Source organism: Ylistrum balloti, unplaced genomic scaffold (genome assembly GCF_031769215.1).
Source record: "Ylistrum balloti isolate Yb309-2 unplaced genomic scaffold, AGI_CSIRO_Ybal_v1 Utg370504, whole genome shotgun sequence".
NCBI classification, from domain to species: domain Eukaryota; kingdom Metazoa; phylum Mollusca; class Bivalvia; order Pectinida; family Pectinidae; genus Ylistrum; species Ylistrum balloti.
The window spans coordinates 426,274-441,356 of record NW_026782326.1 but is presented as its reverse complement, the minus strand read 5'-3'; the positions used below and the strand labels follow the sequence as shown (position 1 = coordinate 441,356).

The 15,083-nt window shown below is 36.0% G+C and overlaps 1 protein-coding gene across 1 annotated transcript; it reads left to right on the top strand.

Moving 5' to 3' along the window:
* The first annotated feature begins 1,300 nt into the window (after positions 1-1,300).
* LOC132555534 (C-signal-like) lies at positions 1,301-10,024 on the top strand. Its single transcript, XM_060219882.1, has 5 exons — positions 1,301-1,438; positions 1,620-1,671; positions 3,175-3,362; positions 5,045-5,194; positions 5,725-10,024. Exons 1-5 carry the CDS (start codon positions 1,301-1,303, stop codon positions 5,947-5,949), a joined length of 753 nt encoding a protein of 250 aa, XP_060075865.1. The 3' UTR covers positions 5,950-10,024.
* The last annotated feature ends 5,059 nt before the right edge of the window (positions 10,025-15,083 follow it).

The window sequence follows — 15,083 nt, the reverse complement described above, 5'->3', positions numbered from 1 at the left end:
CCTGATTGTGAGGAAGGCTAGTCACGATCACACTGATTATCAATTTTTAACAAAACCTCGGTAGTCAAAGAATAAGATATGGTATCCAACCAAAGGTTTTCTGATTTCTAATAACAAGCTTAAGTAAATCAATGGTTACTAGTAATGTCACCAGCATCTTTAGGTGTTGAAGATCTTAACTCTGTTTGCTATGTTAATCATACAGAGCAGATATTTACAATTCTGTGTATGTATTACACACAGTAAAGCTTGGTACCAGAGAGTCATACACGTATTGATTGAAACACGTAATTGTTAATTTGCTCCGGTATTAGATTTCATCAGAAGAATTTAAAGATCAATTTTTGACTGAACTGAATACTGTTAAACGCCGTGTATTAATATGATTGAACCATAATATATAACTTCTTAATATATCTTAAACTATCAAAATATATCAGTACAATGTCATATTTAGAAAATATGAATATGAGTTATGTGTGAGAATTCTCATACAAAATCTTGTCGTCGATATGCCAAAGAATAGCATGTTTACATGGTAGAAATACATGTTGTTCTAGGTAATTATGCCATATAACTAAGTATTGAAGGTACCAGTGTTACGACATTATATCTAATAGGTTTGACATGTTCAGTCTGGCTACCTTGATCATTCATCTTTTATGGGTCACTCATCTTTGTTCAAAATAGCATATAAACCCTTTCTGTGTCTTGAGAAAGAGTCAGTATCCAGATCGTATCACACACATTGTTCAACAAAAACACTGCACTACAAACGTTTGGACTCGCTCCTTTTTGGCACAGAATCTGTCATGCCCTACGAATTAAAATTTTTTTTTGTTTTTATCCCAAAGCTTCCCACCCATGACGTGACGTCATAGATATGACAGAAGAATTTCCCTTCTAAACCCTAGGGAGAGGTAATGAATTATTTCGCTATGGATAAGTATATTCACACTTGTTTACAGATTTTATTTTATCTACATGACGTTCGCTGTTGGTGTTAAAACCAATGGGATGAAATCTCCACACAAATGTAGAAATGGTAGGAAATGATGTTTGTATCCACAGTGGTCTTCAAAATCTTATATATTATTACAGCTGGCCATTTTTATGTTAAGCTCAATGTATTATCTACAAGGATTTACACACTCCAGACACATGTACACAAATAGCTCAACAAATATGGACTAACAGACGCGAGTAGCGCTTATGATGTGGCCTTGAAAAAAAAATCCGGTCCAAGGGGGATAACTCTAAAATACTAACAGATCTTCTCGGAAGACGTTACACAAGCAGAATGTCGATTGCACCTCGTGCTGTTCTTATCACTGGTGCCAACAGAGGTCTCGGATTAGAATTTGTCAAACAGATCGTCTGCTTTGCTACGCCACCAAAATATTTGTTTGCAACATGTCGGAATCCGGATACAGCCACGGTCTGTACTTCAGTATCCACTTGGTTAATTTTTCGTGGAGTTCGACATCTTGACCCCGGTCAGAGTTAAAATTCGTGGTCACCTCGTACATCTTAAATTACTGCTATGACCCACATTCGCTTTAGATGTCTATATTATGTTACCCGGGTAAGTAAACCCTGAATTTTTTTTGTCTTTCCAGTCTCTTCAAGAAGTTGCCAAGTCGCACTCCTGTGTAAAGGTTATGAAATTGGGTATGTACAAACGTTCTCGGTAACATGCTATTGTGTGTAGATAGAGACAGACAGGGAGACATTTCGTTAAAAACGGGGGAACTCTTTTGTTTTGTGTATATCCCATTGAACTCGAATAAACGAAAAACCGTATAAACAAGAAATAAATTGAGATTCACAGGAACGTAATGTCCGTTAAAGTGACCCCGTCCTTGACAAGTGTACTAACATTCTTTCTACAGTTGCTGTCATCACATCTAAAGGGACTGATAAGGTACATGTCTGTGCGCTGCTGATAACAAGTCGTTTTATACGCTACTTTTTATTAAATCGGCCCTAGTGTTAAGCTTTTAGGTTTATGTGAAAACATGACATGTCACTCAAATGTCGATTTAATTGCTCTCCTTTCATCACAAGTATAAATCTATGTGACCCTGAAAATGTCTCTGGATACAGAGATGTTCAGTCTACTCCGTTTTTAGTATAAATATGTGAATGTGAAAGATAGACATTATTTAGTCTAATATTACAAAATCTTATGGGTTCAATGAATAAATATAGAAAATATCGGAAACAAAATTGTGTTTGATGGCATTTAGATTTTCTGATTATAATAAGCCTACTCTAATCTTGCATTTTTCTGTCATGAAAGATAGTTTCGCTTTGTGTCAATCCGTCCTTCCGTCCGCTATCTTGTCTATCTGCTTCACTACTAGTCACGAGAATTTGTTACTTAGGTTATGTGTTGACCTTGGTGTAGCAGTGTGTCAAGTCTCCAAAGTATGTCACTTTGACCTACATTTTGACCTTTGACCTAAACCAAAGAATTTTGGCCAGACTCTGTTTCGCACACTACCTGTCTGTGGAGTTCCATAGGTAGTGAGTGTATAGTATCATCATGTTGAGGCAGTATATCGTGTATCAAAGTAGGCCACTCTGACCCACAATCTAACAATTGTATGGGTTCATAATAGTGAGGCATATATCACTTTGATCAACATTTTGACCTTTGACCTACATATAAGAAAAAAAGATTTCTGGCTTTTCCTTCACAGCTAGTCACCGGAACTTCATACTTGGGGTATGACTTGACCCTGGTGGTGATGTGTCGGTAGGGGAAGGGGGCAGGGATTCGCCGAGTGGTCTTGTTTTCTATAGTCTTGATCCATAGAGTGCAGGAATTTCACGAGACTCTCAGTTTATGCTCACTCTATCTGCTATCTAACTTTATGTATCTGCCTTGGTCAACCAGCACGTGACAGTCTGGAAAGTTAGATATAAGCTTCTGTGTGTATTGACCCTGATGTCATAATTAATTACTGTGACGTATTCTACACTGGAAGAAGGTAGTGGTTAGTTGTAACAACTTGTGTCTGATTTGATTATCCCATGTCTAGAATTGATAAATTAAGTCACAAGTTTACCTATTTAAAGTCAACAACACTGAAACTAGTTGTCAGTGGTTAGAATAAGGAACCTCTAGTTTTAAATATTCTGATAGAACGTCATTTCTTTCCCTCCCAGACGTATGCGACTTCAATAGTTTTAATAACTTGAAGGAGAACATTTCCTCGATGCTAGAAGGTGAAGGTCTTAACTTTATAGTGTGTAATGCTGCTATACATCTTCGGTCTGGCTTCGCGGACACCACCCCGGAACTGATGACGTCAGTGTACACAACCAACGTTGTCGCACCGGTCACCCTTGCACAGGTAAAACGACCCCACTGTAAATCTGGTTAGGTATTTGTTTGAAACCTTGTAGATGAATAACTCTCATAAAACACAAAAAGGAAATCTAAATAGATAAATCATGGGCAAAATTATCAAGTTTAGAAAAACCACAATTATGAAATTAAATGCAGGTTTTCGAACCTTTCTTTACGTGTGACATATAAATAAACAGTCCTTCTTTAAAACCTGTCCCGCTTTTAAACTGATGAGACCTTTGAAATGTGTTTTATGACACTTATTCATCAACACTCTTTATGAATCTATCAACAGGTCGTCATATTACTTACTAGTGTCGTTTCTGCCTGCAGATGTCACAAGACTGGACGAGATACAGGGGGTATATGACGTCACACGGCGTGTTCTTGCTGAAGAGGGTCTCAATCTGCTCGTTAATAATGCCGGCATCGCTTACAAGAAACAATATTTAGGGAATATCACAAACAGTGACATGTTAGAACAGTTCACCGTCAATGTGTTTAGTCCACTCCTTATAGCACAGGTGAAGAAAATATTGCTTACTGTATTATTTCGTGTTTGTCGCGTGCGACGGAATATCCCGGAATATGTGGTTACAACGTCAGTCGTGAATTCTCTCCAGGAATAGACTTGATAAACAAAACCAGAATCTGAAGTAGTATGCCCATAAACCGACATCACAGAATGTATTTCAAAAGTTATGGTTGTTAGTTGATTCTGGAATAGAGGCCGATCTTAACCAATCAGAATTTAGGCACGTTTCATTTCCTGTTTATCTCATTTCCGGTTTAAAGCTTGGTACATGCGATACGGAACAAAATTAATCGGAGAGCAGTGGTACGAGGGTAGATAATCCAGTGTGTGGCCTCTAAGGCCATCTCAGCACCTGGTTTTAGGGATAATTTTAGCCTACACGTGACGGTTAACTGCAATCGAACCGAAAGCTTTACGCTTAGCTCAGTGTCGAACTTCATTTCTCTTTACGATAGAATTTTGTCAATTGATTGTACATCGTTGACGTTTTTCGTTATGTTCTATTACGGCGAAACTACATGTGCTTGGTCAGCCAATCTATTGTCAACCATCTTTTATAGCCAGTTATTCTCGGACCTGCAGGCAGATTTGTTGATCGTGTTTTAAAATTTAAGGAGTGTTTTAGGGGAGAAGCAAGTTTTGGAGAATTCGAAGAAATGGAAAAAGCGGTAAAATCTATTGGTCTGAGATATTAAATATTTGATTTAAATGGAGGCAACATGTTCTCTTTATGCTGGTGATATGGAGAAGCAGAGAACACGCGAGAAACAAAATTAAGTCGTTTCTACATATAGGTGTTATGTTGTTAGTGGCCTATCGTTTCCAACTACATAGATATTCCTGTATCATCTACCGTTTAGTACATTATACAGAAATGATCATATTGACAACAATTGGCAGATCCACAAATCAGTACTGAATGAAAAGAGCTATTTGGCGAATGCTATGGCGAAAATATTCCTCTTTCTTTTATAAGGAATTATTCAAACATTTAAAAAAAAAACCGAGAAATGTATTTGGATTTATTAAATGTATGAACCATAAATACAATGAATGTACACACTATGTCTATAGTTTTATTATGATGTGTTCTAACTACCATTGTGTTGATTTCTATGATAAATTAATCTGAATCTCATGTCCGACTTCAGACATTCGTTCCGCTGCTGAAACTCGCTGCCCAGAAATCATCGGAAAAAGGGATGTCCTGGCACAAAGCCGCACTAGTCAACATGTCGTCCATACTGGGGTCAGTGGAGAGTAACCAGTCCGGTGGTCTATACCCCTACCGGGCATCAAAGGTACGTCAGTTACCCGTCACGTGATGTACAGATTAGTTATGTAGAGATAAGTATGTAAGTACCTGTACCGGGCATCAAAGGTACGTCAGTTACCCGTCACGTGATGTACAGATTATTTATGTAGAGATAAGTGTGTCAGTACCTGTAACGGGTTTCTATCGAGAAATAATAAAACATTCTTCAGGGCTGGAGCCCCGTATGTAAGATATTTCGTAAGTTAGCCTGTTCGTACGAAGAATATTTGAGGAGGGTATGTAAAGTTTTCGGTAGATACAATCCTGAGGAGAGAAGTAGTTCTGACTGAAGTAATTTTGAAGAAAGTGTAAAGGCTCAAGATGTTTTTGAAACACTTGATAACTGTATTTAATGCCTTTAATATATTTTACCATATTATTACCGTCAAACACATTTACAACACACTTTCATCCTGCAACTTTATAGATGCCCCAAATTGACAAAATCGGAAACTTTTGATAGAATTTTTTGACGATCTTCAGTAGTAGACCCGATCTCTGTTTATTTGTTAATAGGCAGCACTTAATATGGTGACGAAGAACCAGAGTATCGATTTGAAGACGGATGAGATCCTTGCTGTCGCTGTCCACCCGGGGTGGGTCCGTACTGATATGGGTGGACAAGCGGCTCCCGTCTCACCGACTGAGAGTGTCCAAGGCATGCTTAACGTGTTTTCCTCTATGTCAGAAGAAACCAACGGTACACTTGTCGACTTCACTGGTACAGTTTTGCCCTGGTAACAAGTCTTCAAGGCTATACCTTAAATTTCTTTTATCCAGAAACAATTTTTTTACAAAATTGACAAAGATTTTGTTTTTATTCAGAATTTCCTGTCTTTTTGAAGTTTTATATTTTCCCCATTGTTTCCAGTTAACGAATTTATTTTAACAATGCCCTATTCTTCTGTGATAATGGGCGTTATATACGTATCATGTGAAGTAAGGATTTGTTGAGGTAGACAGTTCTATACAAATGACGGCTGTCATTGTTTTCTAAAACGTGTAAGATATTGATGTGACACTTCTAATACCGAGATAATTCCTATAGTGATGACGTCGAATTTGGCCAATGAGGAGCTTTATTTTGATTTTTGTAACTGCATTCCTTCTGCTCTAATTTGTCCACTGATGAGGCATCGATCCTTTATACTGACTGATCGACTATCACGTGATCCTTTATACTAACTGATCGACTATCACGTGATCCTTTATACTGACTGATCGACTATAACGTGATCCTTTATGCTGACTGATCGACTATCACGTGATCTTTTATACTGACTGATCGACTATCACGTGATCTTTTATGCTGACTGATCGGCTATCACGTGATCTTTTATGCTGACTGATCGACTATCACGTGATCCTTCATACTGACTGATCGACTATCACGTGATCTTTTATGCTGATTGATCGACTATCACGTGATCTTTTATGCTGACTGATCGACTATCACGTGATCCTTTATACTGACTGATCGACTATCACGTGATCCTTTATACTGACTGATCGACTATAACGTGATCCGTTATACGGACTGATCGACTATCACGTGATCCGTTATACGGACTGATCGACTATCACGTGATCTTTTATGCTGACTGATCGACTATCACGTGATCCTTTATACTGACTGATCGACTATCACGTGATCCTTTATACTGACTGATCGACTATAACGTGATCCGTTATACGGACTGATCGACTATCACGTGATCCGTTATACGGACTGATCGACTATCACGTGATCCTTTATACTGACTGAGCGACTATCACGTGATCTTTTATGCTGACTGATCGACTATCACGTGATCCTTTATACTGACTGATCGACTATCACGTGATCCTTTATACTGACTGATCGACTATCACGTGATCCTTTATACGGACTGATCGACTATCACGTGATCCGTTATACGGACTGATCGACTATCACGTGATCTTTTATACTTACTGATCGACTATCACGTGATCCTTTATACTGACTGATCGACTATCACGTGATCCGTTATACGGACTGATCGACTATCACGTGATCTTTTATACTGACTGATCGACTATCACGTGATCCTTTATACTGACTGATCGACTATCACGTGATCTTTTATACTGACTGATCGACTATCACGTGATCCGTTATACGGACTGATCGACTATCACGTGATCTTTTATGCTGACTGATCGACTATCACGTGATCCTTTATACTGACTGATCGACTATCACGTGATCCTTTATACTGACTGATCGACTATCACGTGATCCTTTATACTGACTGATCGACTATCACGTGATCCGTTATACGGACTGATCGACTATCACGTGATCTTTTATACTGACTGATCGACTATCACGTGATCCTTTATACTGACTGATCGAATATCACGTGATCTTTTATACTGACTGATCGACTATCACGTGATCCGTTATTCGGACTGATCGGCTATCACATGATCCTTTATACTGATTGATCGGATACTTCGTCCCCCGTGTCACTGCCACTATACAATGACTTTATCATTGTGTCGGTTCTTTTGTTTTCATGGCTAACGTTTTTGATGTCTTTGCTCCAACAATGACTTTTACATAATTTCTAGTCGTGCTTGTTAACTCGGTACAGTCAAGATTCTCCAAGGTCAAAGAACGATAATCCATGATTAGTTAATCAATAACACTTCTTTATTACTTGTGCTGTAAATCTACGTTGATGATCTAGTGTTTGCATTGGGATTTAATGTTTTATCAAAATGTTGATGTTGAAAAGTTCTGTTTCCTATGCAAAACATGTATCAGGTATTTAGAATTGTGATATGATAATTGCTTGTACACAATTGTATAATGATCATGTACAGCTTGATGGTAAATTAATTTTTTTTTTCATTTCTTTTCCCCCAAATTCAATTCAGAGAAAATTAATATGAAAATGGACAAATGATTTCTGGATAACATGAATAATTATTTGAGTGTTAGTTATCTATCAATATATCTTGTATACGTAGAGTACTTTGAAGTGGTAGGTGTTCAGATTACCTGGAATGTACACGTGTGGATACAGGTAATGTACACGTGTGGATACAGGTAATGTACACGTGTGGATACAGGTAATGTACACGTGTTAATACAGGTAATGTATAAGTGTGGATACCTATAATGTACACTTGTGTATACCGTTAATGTACACGTGTGGATACAGGTAATTTTCACATGTGTATACCTATAATGTACACATGTGTATACCTATAATGTACACGTGTGTATACCTACAATGTACACGTGTAGATACAGGTAATTATCACATGTGTATACCTATAATGTACACGTGTGTATATCTATAATGTACACGTGTAGATACAGGTAATTTTCACATGTGTATACCTATAATGTACACGTGTGTATACCTATAATGTACACGTGTAGATACAGGTAATTTTTACGTGTGTATACCTATATACACGATTGGATACAGATAATGTGCCTATTATTTACACATGTGTATACCTATAATGTACACGTGTGTATACCGATAATGTACAGGTGTGGATACAGGTAATTTTCACATGTGTATACCTATAATGTACACGTGTGTATACCTATAATGTACACGTGTAGATACAGGTGATTTTCACATGTGTATACCTATAATGTACACGTGTAGATACAGGTAATTTTCACATGTGTATACCTATAATGTACACGTGTGTATATCTATAATGTACACGTGTAGATACAGGTAATTTTCACATGTGTATACCTATAATGTACACGTGTGTATACCTATAATGTACACGTGTAGATACAGGTAATTTTTACGTGTGTATACCTATATACACGATTGGATACAGATAATGTGCCTATTATTTACACATGTGTATACCTATAATGTACACGTGTGTATACCTATAATGTACACATGTGTATACCTATAATGTACACGTGTGTATACCTATATACACGATTGGATACAGGTAATGTACTTATTAGCTGTTTTTGAACACTCGTCTAAGTTGAGTGTTGTACAATGTGTATGAATAACTTGCTGGTGTATGTGTGTACTACTAGTGTTCTTGGTAATTGTTGGTCAGTTTCTATAATATAAATCACGTGTAACAATTGTGAAATTCTAGTCCCGCTATATGTTTTGAAAAACTTTTAACATTTTAAGTATGTTGTCACATGTTGTACGTTCTGATAAAAGTTCAAAATGTCCATCTTCTATGAATACAAATGCGTAACTGTATGCAATTTTAACGTAATATACGGGTACTGAATTCCATTTTAAAAGTTGAAGTTGTTGATGATTTTGTTAATTTTCTGGTAAGTTCGGGCACGGACTTACGTCCGTGGTTCCAGTATGTTCCGACACAGACTTCAGTCCTCGTTTTCTGGTATGTTCCGGCACAGACTTCAGTCCGCGTTTTCTGGTATGTTCCGGCACAGACTTAAATCCGTGGTTCTGGTATGTTCCGGCATGGACTTAAGTCTGTGGTTCTGGTATGTTCCGGCATGGACTTAAGTCTGTGGTTCTGGTATGTTCCGGCATGGACTTAAGTCTGTGGTTCTGGTAAGTTCCGGCACAGACTTCAGTCCGCGTTTTCTGGTATGTTCCGGCACAGACTTAAATCCGTGGTTCTGGTATGTTCCGGCATGGACTTAAGTCTGTGGTTCTGGTAAGTTCCGGCATGGACTTAAGTCTGTGGTTCTGGTATGTTCCGGCATGGACTTAAGTCTGTGGCACTGGTATGTTTCGATATGCTTGATTGACTGTAATTTACCTTTGTTATATACTATTATACAGGTATTAAAATCAGGGGAAATATGTTAATGTCTGGCTTATTTTATTTCTTTTGTGTTTTATATTCACTTACATATGTATATTCAAACCGCCTCCGCTCCAAACCTCCCGGACATTGATGCGAAAATGAATGTTACAAGTGTGTAACAAAGATTTTCAGATAAATAGGTATGTTTCGATGACATCCATGCATCTTGATTAAGAAATAACCAGAGTACGTGCTCAAAGTTATACAGTGTTGCCATCTAAATATCACACGTAAATTGTTTTGTCAGAGATGTAAAATCGCAAAGAAAATGTCATCGTGTTACTTTTCCGACAGCGACGTCTTTAACATTTCACTTTACAAGACATCCTGTAGATTCTGCAGTCCAGGAATGCTGAGAGATACTGAGAAACTGGACTTTAAATTTTCGCGTTTAGCTCTTTTTTTATAAACACTATTTCCATCAAACAGGTAACATACTTACATGACAGCACGGACAACTCAGCCTATAAATAGATTGCAGTGATTTTATTTGTTGTATTCTTGGAGTATAAACATCGGGTTTTGAGAAATTATTACCATTAATACGTCAGTCCGTCCATCCATACATCCGTTCATCGATCAATTCCAAGGATAAGAGAACTAAGATACCTTACTTTTCCAAATCGATCTCGGATAGAAGGTTTTACATCAGTGAAACTAAGTGTGAAACATTAGCACAGACTTCATCAAGCAACATCACATTGTCTACAAGCATGTACGTAACAAAAACACCAACAAAACATGTTTGTGCCTTGTAAAGTTACCTTAACGTCTATATAATGACTTCTCGTAGAACATCTGTATATTACACTACCTCAACTTCTCCAACGGGCGGAACACCGTCCTCTCATTATGGAAACTGACGTGTTAAGTCATTGACGTATATATCTGATGAAACATGACAAGGGGAAACCTGAGGTACACTCTGGATGTATATAATGCTCGGGTTCTTAAAGATAACATTTACTGGGTTCTATACACATGGATTTGTTCATGTGCTATTTTCGATCAGCTTAATTTAGATGAGATGTAAGCTGTTACAGTAGATATCTTCATAACGTAAAAACAAGACGGTTTATTTTGAATCACTCCAAAACTTAACAAGAATCCAAATCCACAACGTTTTTTGATGTCTTATTGATCAACCAAATCTTAATCCAAGCTTATAACTCTTAACCTTGCCCTATCAAAACAGGTTTACAGTCTTGTTGTGATACTATATCTATAATAGTGATTTTTGGGGAACTCTAAAGAATGTTTGACCGATCTCTCTTCAAAAACGTCCCTTTTATAAGAAAATTGAACTTTCCTTTCTGCGAACTACCATGTCGCGTTCCAAACAAAAAGTAACGTCTCCGTTCGCTAGTTATGAAATCGTTCATATTTTACCACAGTTTTATTGAATTTGAGTTTGGATTATAATAATGTTAACATATGGGTATGTTTTTGTTGTTTTTTAAAATGGTTTGTAATTTATGTTTTTGTACAATCTTACAAGAGATTTCCAAGGCGAGGTTCGTCGATATGTGTAAGACATATTCACGTCCGATACTCTCCTTTTATTTGCAATTTTGTTCATGTTTTGTCCCTTCAGATTCAAATTGATCCTGAGTATGAATGAAGATTTTGCCATTCTTGTTGTTTTTATTGAATCATTGATCATAAAACAAATACGAAAGATCCCAGAGAGACCTTGGCACCCACCATTGTTTGATCTTTATTTGCTCCTTGAAAGTTGGATCACTTCTCGGTTTTTGCTCTTAATGATAAGAATTTGAACATTCTTTGGCAAAAAATAACGATGATACCCTTTACCTGCCAAATCCAAAATGGCCGCCTGGAAAGCATTTTGTTTCTTTTTTATCAGTCCTAAAACCAAACGAGCACAAGGAGAGACCAAAGGAACATAGGTATAAAATTTGAGAGATATCCGTTCAGGACTTCTTAAGAAATAGCGATAACAATCTTTACTTCCCAAAATCCAAGATGGCTGTCTGTCGGACATTTAGTTTTTCTGATAGGTCCCAAACAGGCACAACAAGGGGCCAAAAGAAACCTATTCATGAAATTTGAGAAAGACCGTGGTATAAAGTAGTTCTCAAGAAATAGTGATAACAAACTTACAAAGTCAAAATTAAAAATGGCTGCTTGTGGGCCATTTTGTTTTTTCTGATTAGTACCAAAATCAAATAGACACAACTAGGTATCAAAGAAAGCATAAATATGAACTTTGAGAAAGATCTATCCCGTAGTTCTGAAGAAATAACGGTAATAAACTTTCAAAGTTGAAATCTAAGATGTCCATCTGTTGGTCTTTTTTTTTCTCTGATCAGACCCAAAATCGAACGGGCACAACAAGGGACTAAGGGGAACCTACATATGAAATTTGAGAAAGATCTATAGAGTAGTTCTCAAGAAATAGCAATAATAAACTTGCAAAGTCAAAATGCAAGATGGCCGTCTGTCGGCCATTTTGTTTTTCTGACTTGACCCAAAATTTGAGAGATCCATCTCTTCCTTTTCAAGAAATAGCGATAACAAAATTTGTTTATGACAGACGGACAGCAGACGCAGAATGATTTGAATAGTCCACCATCATGAGGTGGGCTAATAAATACCAAAATAAGATATTTCAATTTGTTTATTTTTAACATGAACTGTCGCTCTATTTAATATAATAAACAAACAATTAATCTTGCTTTTGTTTTATGAATTTTACGACTTATAAGATACAAGATACAAAATTACAGTATTTTATCACCTACATGTAGCTTTTACAGTTAATCCTAAGTAAACTATACACATAAAATGCTGTCAAAATTGCTGAAATCTGTCACAGAGTTACATCGAGTAAGACAAAATCATGAGAATACTAAAATATAAGTTGCTTCAGGTATCTGTCTAATACATTCACAAAGTATGACGCTAAGAAGGAACTGAAACTCTCGGCATCACCAGTGGATACCATACACATTTATTTATCAGTGGCCACAGCTGAACATCTATCTGTGACTACAGCCTTTCAGCATTTTAGGAGACAAGTTCTGTCACACAAAATTACTTATTACACCCACTGTTAGTTAACTATTACTTTGATAACTTATTAATAAAGTTTGAGATCTATCAACCACTTAACCAATTAAGTAGTTTCATTTACATAACCTTACTAATGAGCTGCTTATAGGATTCTCACCTTCAGTAATATTTCAAGTTTCTTCATCAGCTTCTCATGCAGACACACTGATAATCATTCAGGTACACTAGTAAGATAACTTTTCATATTTTTACTATCATAGCAAACCTCTTTCAAAATGCAGAATGGGGAATTGAGGGGGTTGGGGGGAATGGGGGAAAGAGATCAATGAAGTAATAACACTTTAATTCTTTCATAAAATTACAGTTCATAAAATCAGTATACTGTACAGTGTACATTTTTATACAGGATTCTGATTGTGTCACTGTTTTTAAGGCCACATATTCCTTCAGTAAAATTTATTTCAGATATAATCTGAGTCCTTCTAGAATCATTCCTTAATGCTATACTTTGTTCTTGGAACAAAATTTTTAAAATAGATTTATATCATTATGGTTCAATAGTATTGAACAAATTTGAATTTGTGCTTTAGAATTTACACAATTGTGACAACCTGATCAAAAGGTTTTTCTTTATCAGGAAACAGCAGTAAAGCCTCTTGTTAAAGTTACCTAATCCGGTGATTCATGAGCATAGTTGTACAACCAAGATTATACTAAGCTGGACAGCCATAATAACACAATAATCATTATCTCAATCAAAATCTTCTTGCAACGACTTGATAATACTGGACGATTACAGGTTATTTACAGGTCACAGTAACAGATGTAACAAAACACAACAAAATAATCAGATTATATAACTCTTTATAAGGCAACATTTGGCTCAACATCAATTTTACCATATATAGGCATTGTGTCAAGTTTTGATCTACAATATACAACGAAATAGCATACATATATCATTACAAAATAAAATAAAACTCATATTATCAATAAATTATATAAACTCCTGAGAAATCATTGCAAATCACAAACTTGGAATAGGACGATTATCTGTTGTTTACATATACAACAATTCACAATGCTAAACGGAACAGAGCACCTTTTAAAATCGAGCGGATCCACAGACAATATCTCACCGCTGGAATGTTCATCTACTAGAGTTTGTCACTTGTTAACACACATCTCCGTCATCCATTAAATGAAAGTGAATGAACTCAAATTTAGCAGATATTGATTTAGTGTACAGCAAAATATTGTTCAGGTAAAAATAACAAAACCTAGGAAGTGGGAGTTTGAAATCAACACATTTTGAATAGTTATGAAATCAATATGGTTTACATATAATTTAATACTACATTTTAACTACTATATTTGAATTAGTTAAATTTATCAAATTTTATTCTGAAGTAACTTTCATTACAGCACTGTCCTGTTTACATCAAATAATTTCTATTTGAGATTTTGGATAATGTTGACAAATAATAATTAAAAAGCATTACCCACCACTTGCATCGGTAATATTTATAATTTTGTTTCATACCTTTTTTCACCACGAGGGGGAAATTTGCTAAAACCCTTTTTTAACAAAATTAACAAAAACTATGATAGAAAGGTATTTCTACTAGAATAATTATCTTCAGTAAATTTTCCCTTAAAAAATGATTCAGTATACATGTAGAAAAAAGAAAAGAAAATTGTGGTGTTAAAGGCAAATTAGGGCACATCAATGTCCCCGTGCAACATATCTGTATGGCTACTGGTATAATACCACTATCAACAGTTTAGATACAATGAAAGTCAATTATGTACAACTAAACCTACAGATAAATTGTATTTGTATACAAATTCATAAAATATATAAAATATAAATTTGGATATCATATACCAGTATCAACTATTTTTATCATTTTATATTTATTAATTTGATTTCAGTTCCAGTCGACAGTAAAACCAAATATCAATTATTTTTGTGTTCGTACAAACTAGGAAGTCGAGAACAATGGGGTGATGTTATCAGA

Excerpts from the sequence above, each read along its gene's own strand:
- LOC132555534 (XM_060219882.1), top strand. The coding sequence starts at position 1,301 with ATGTCGATTGCACCTCGTGCTGTTCTTATCACTGGTGCCAACAGAGGT. Across the intron at positions 1,672-3,174 it reads TGTAAAGGTTATGAAATTGG|ACGTATGCGACTTCAATAGT; the intron begins GTATGTACAAAC and ends TTTCCCTCCCAG. Across the intron at positions 3,363-5,044 it reads CACCGGTCACCCTTGCACAG|ACATTCGTTCCGCTGCTGAA; the intron begins GTAAAACGACCC and ends GTCCGACTTCAG.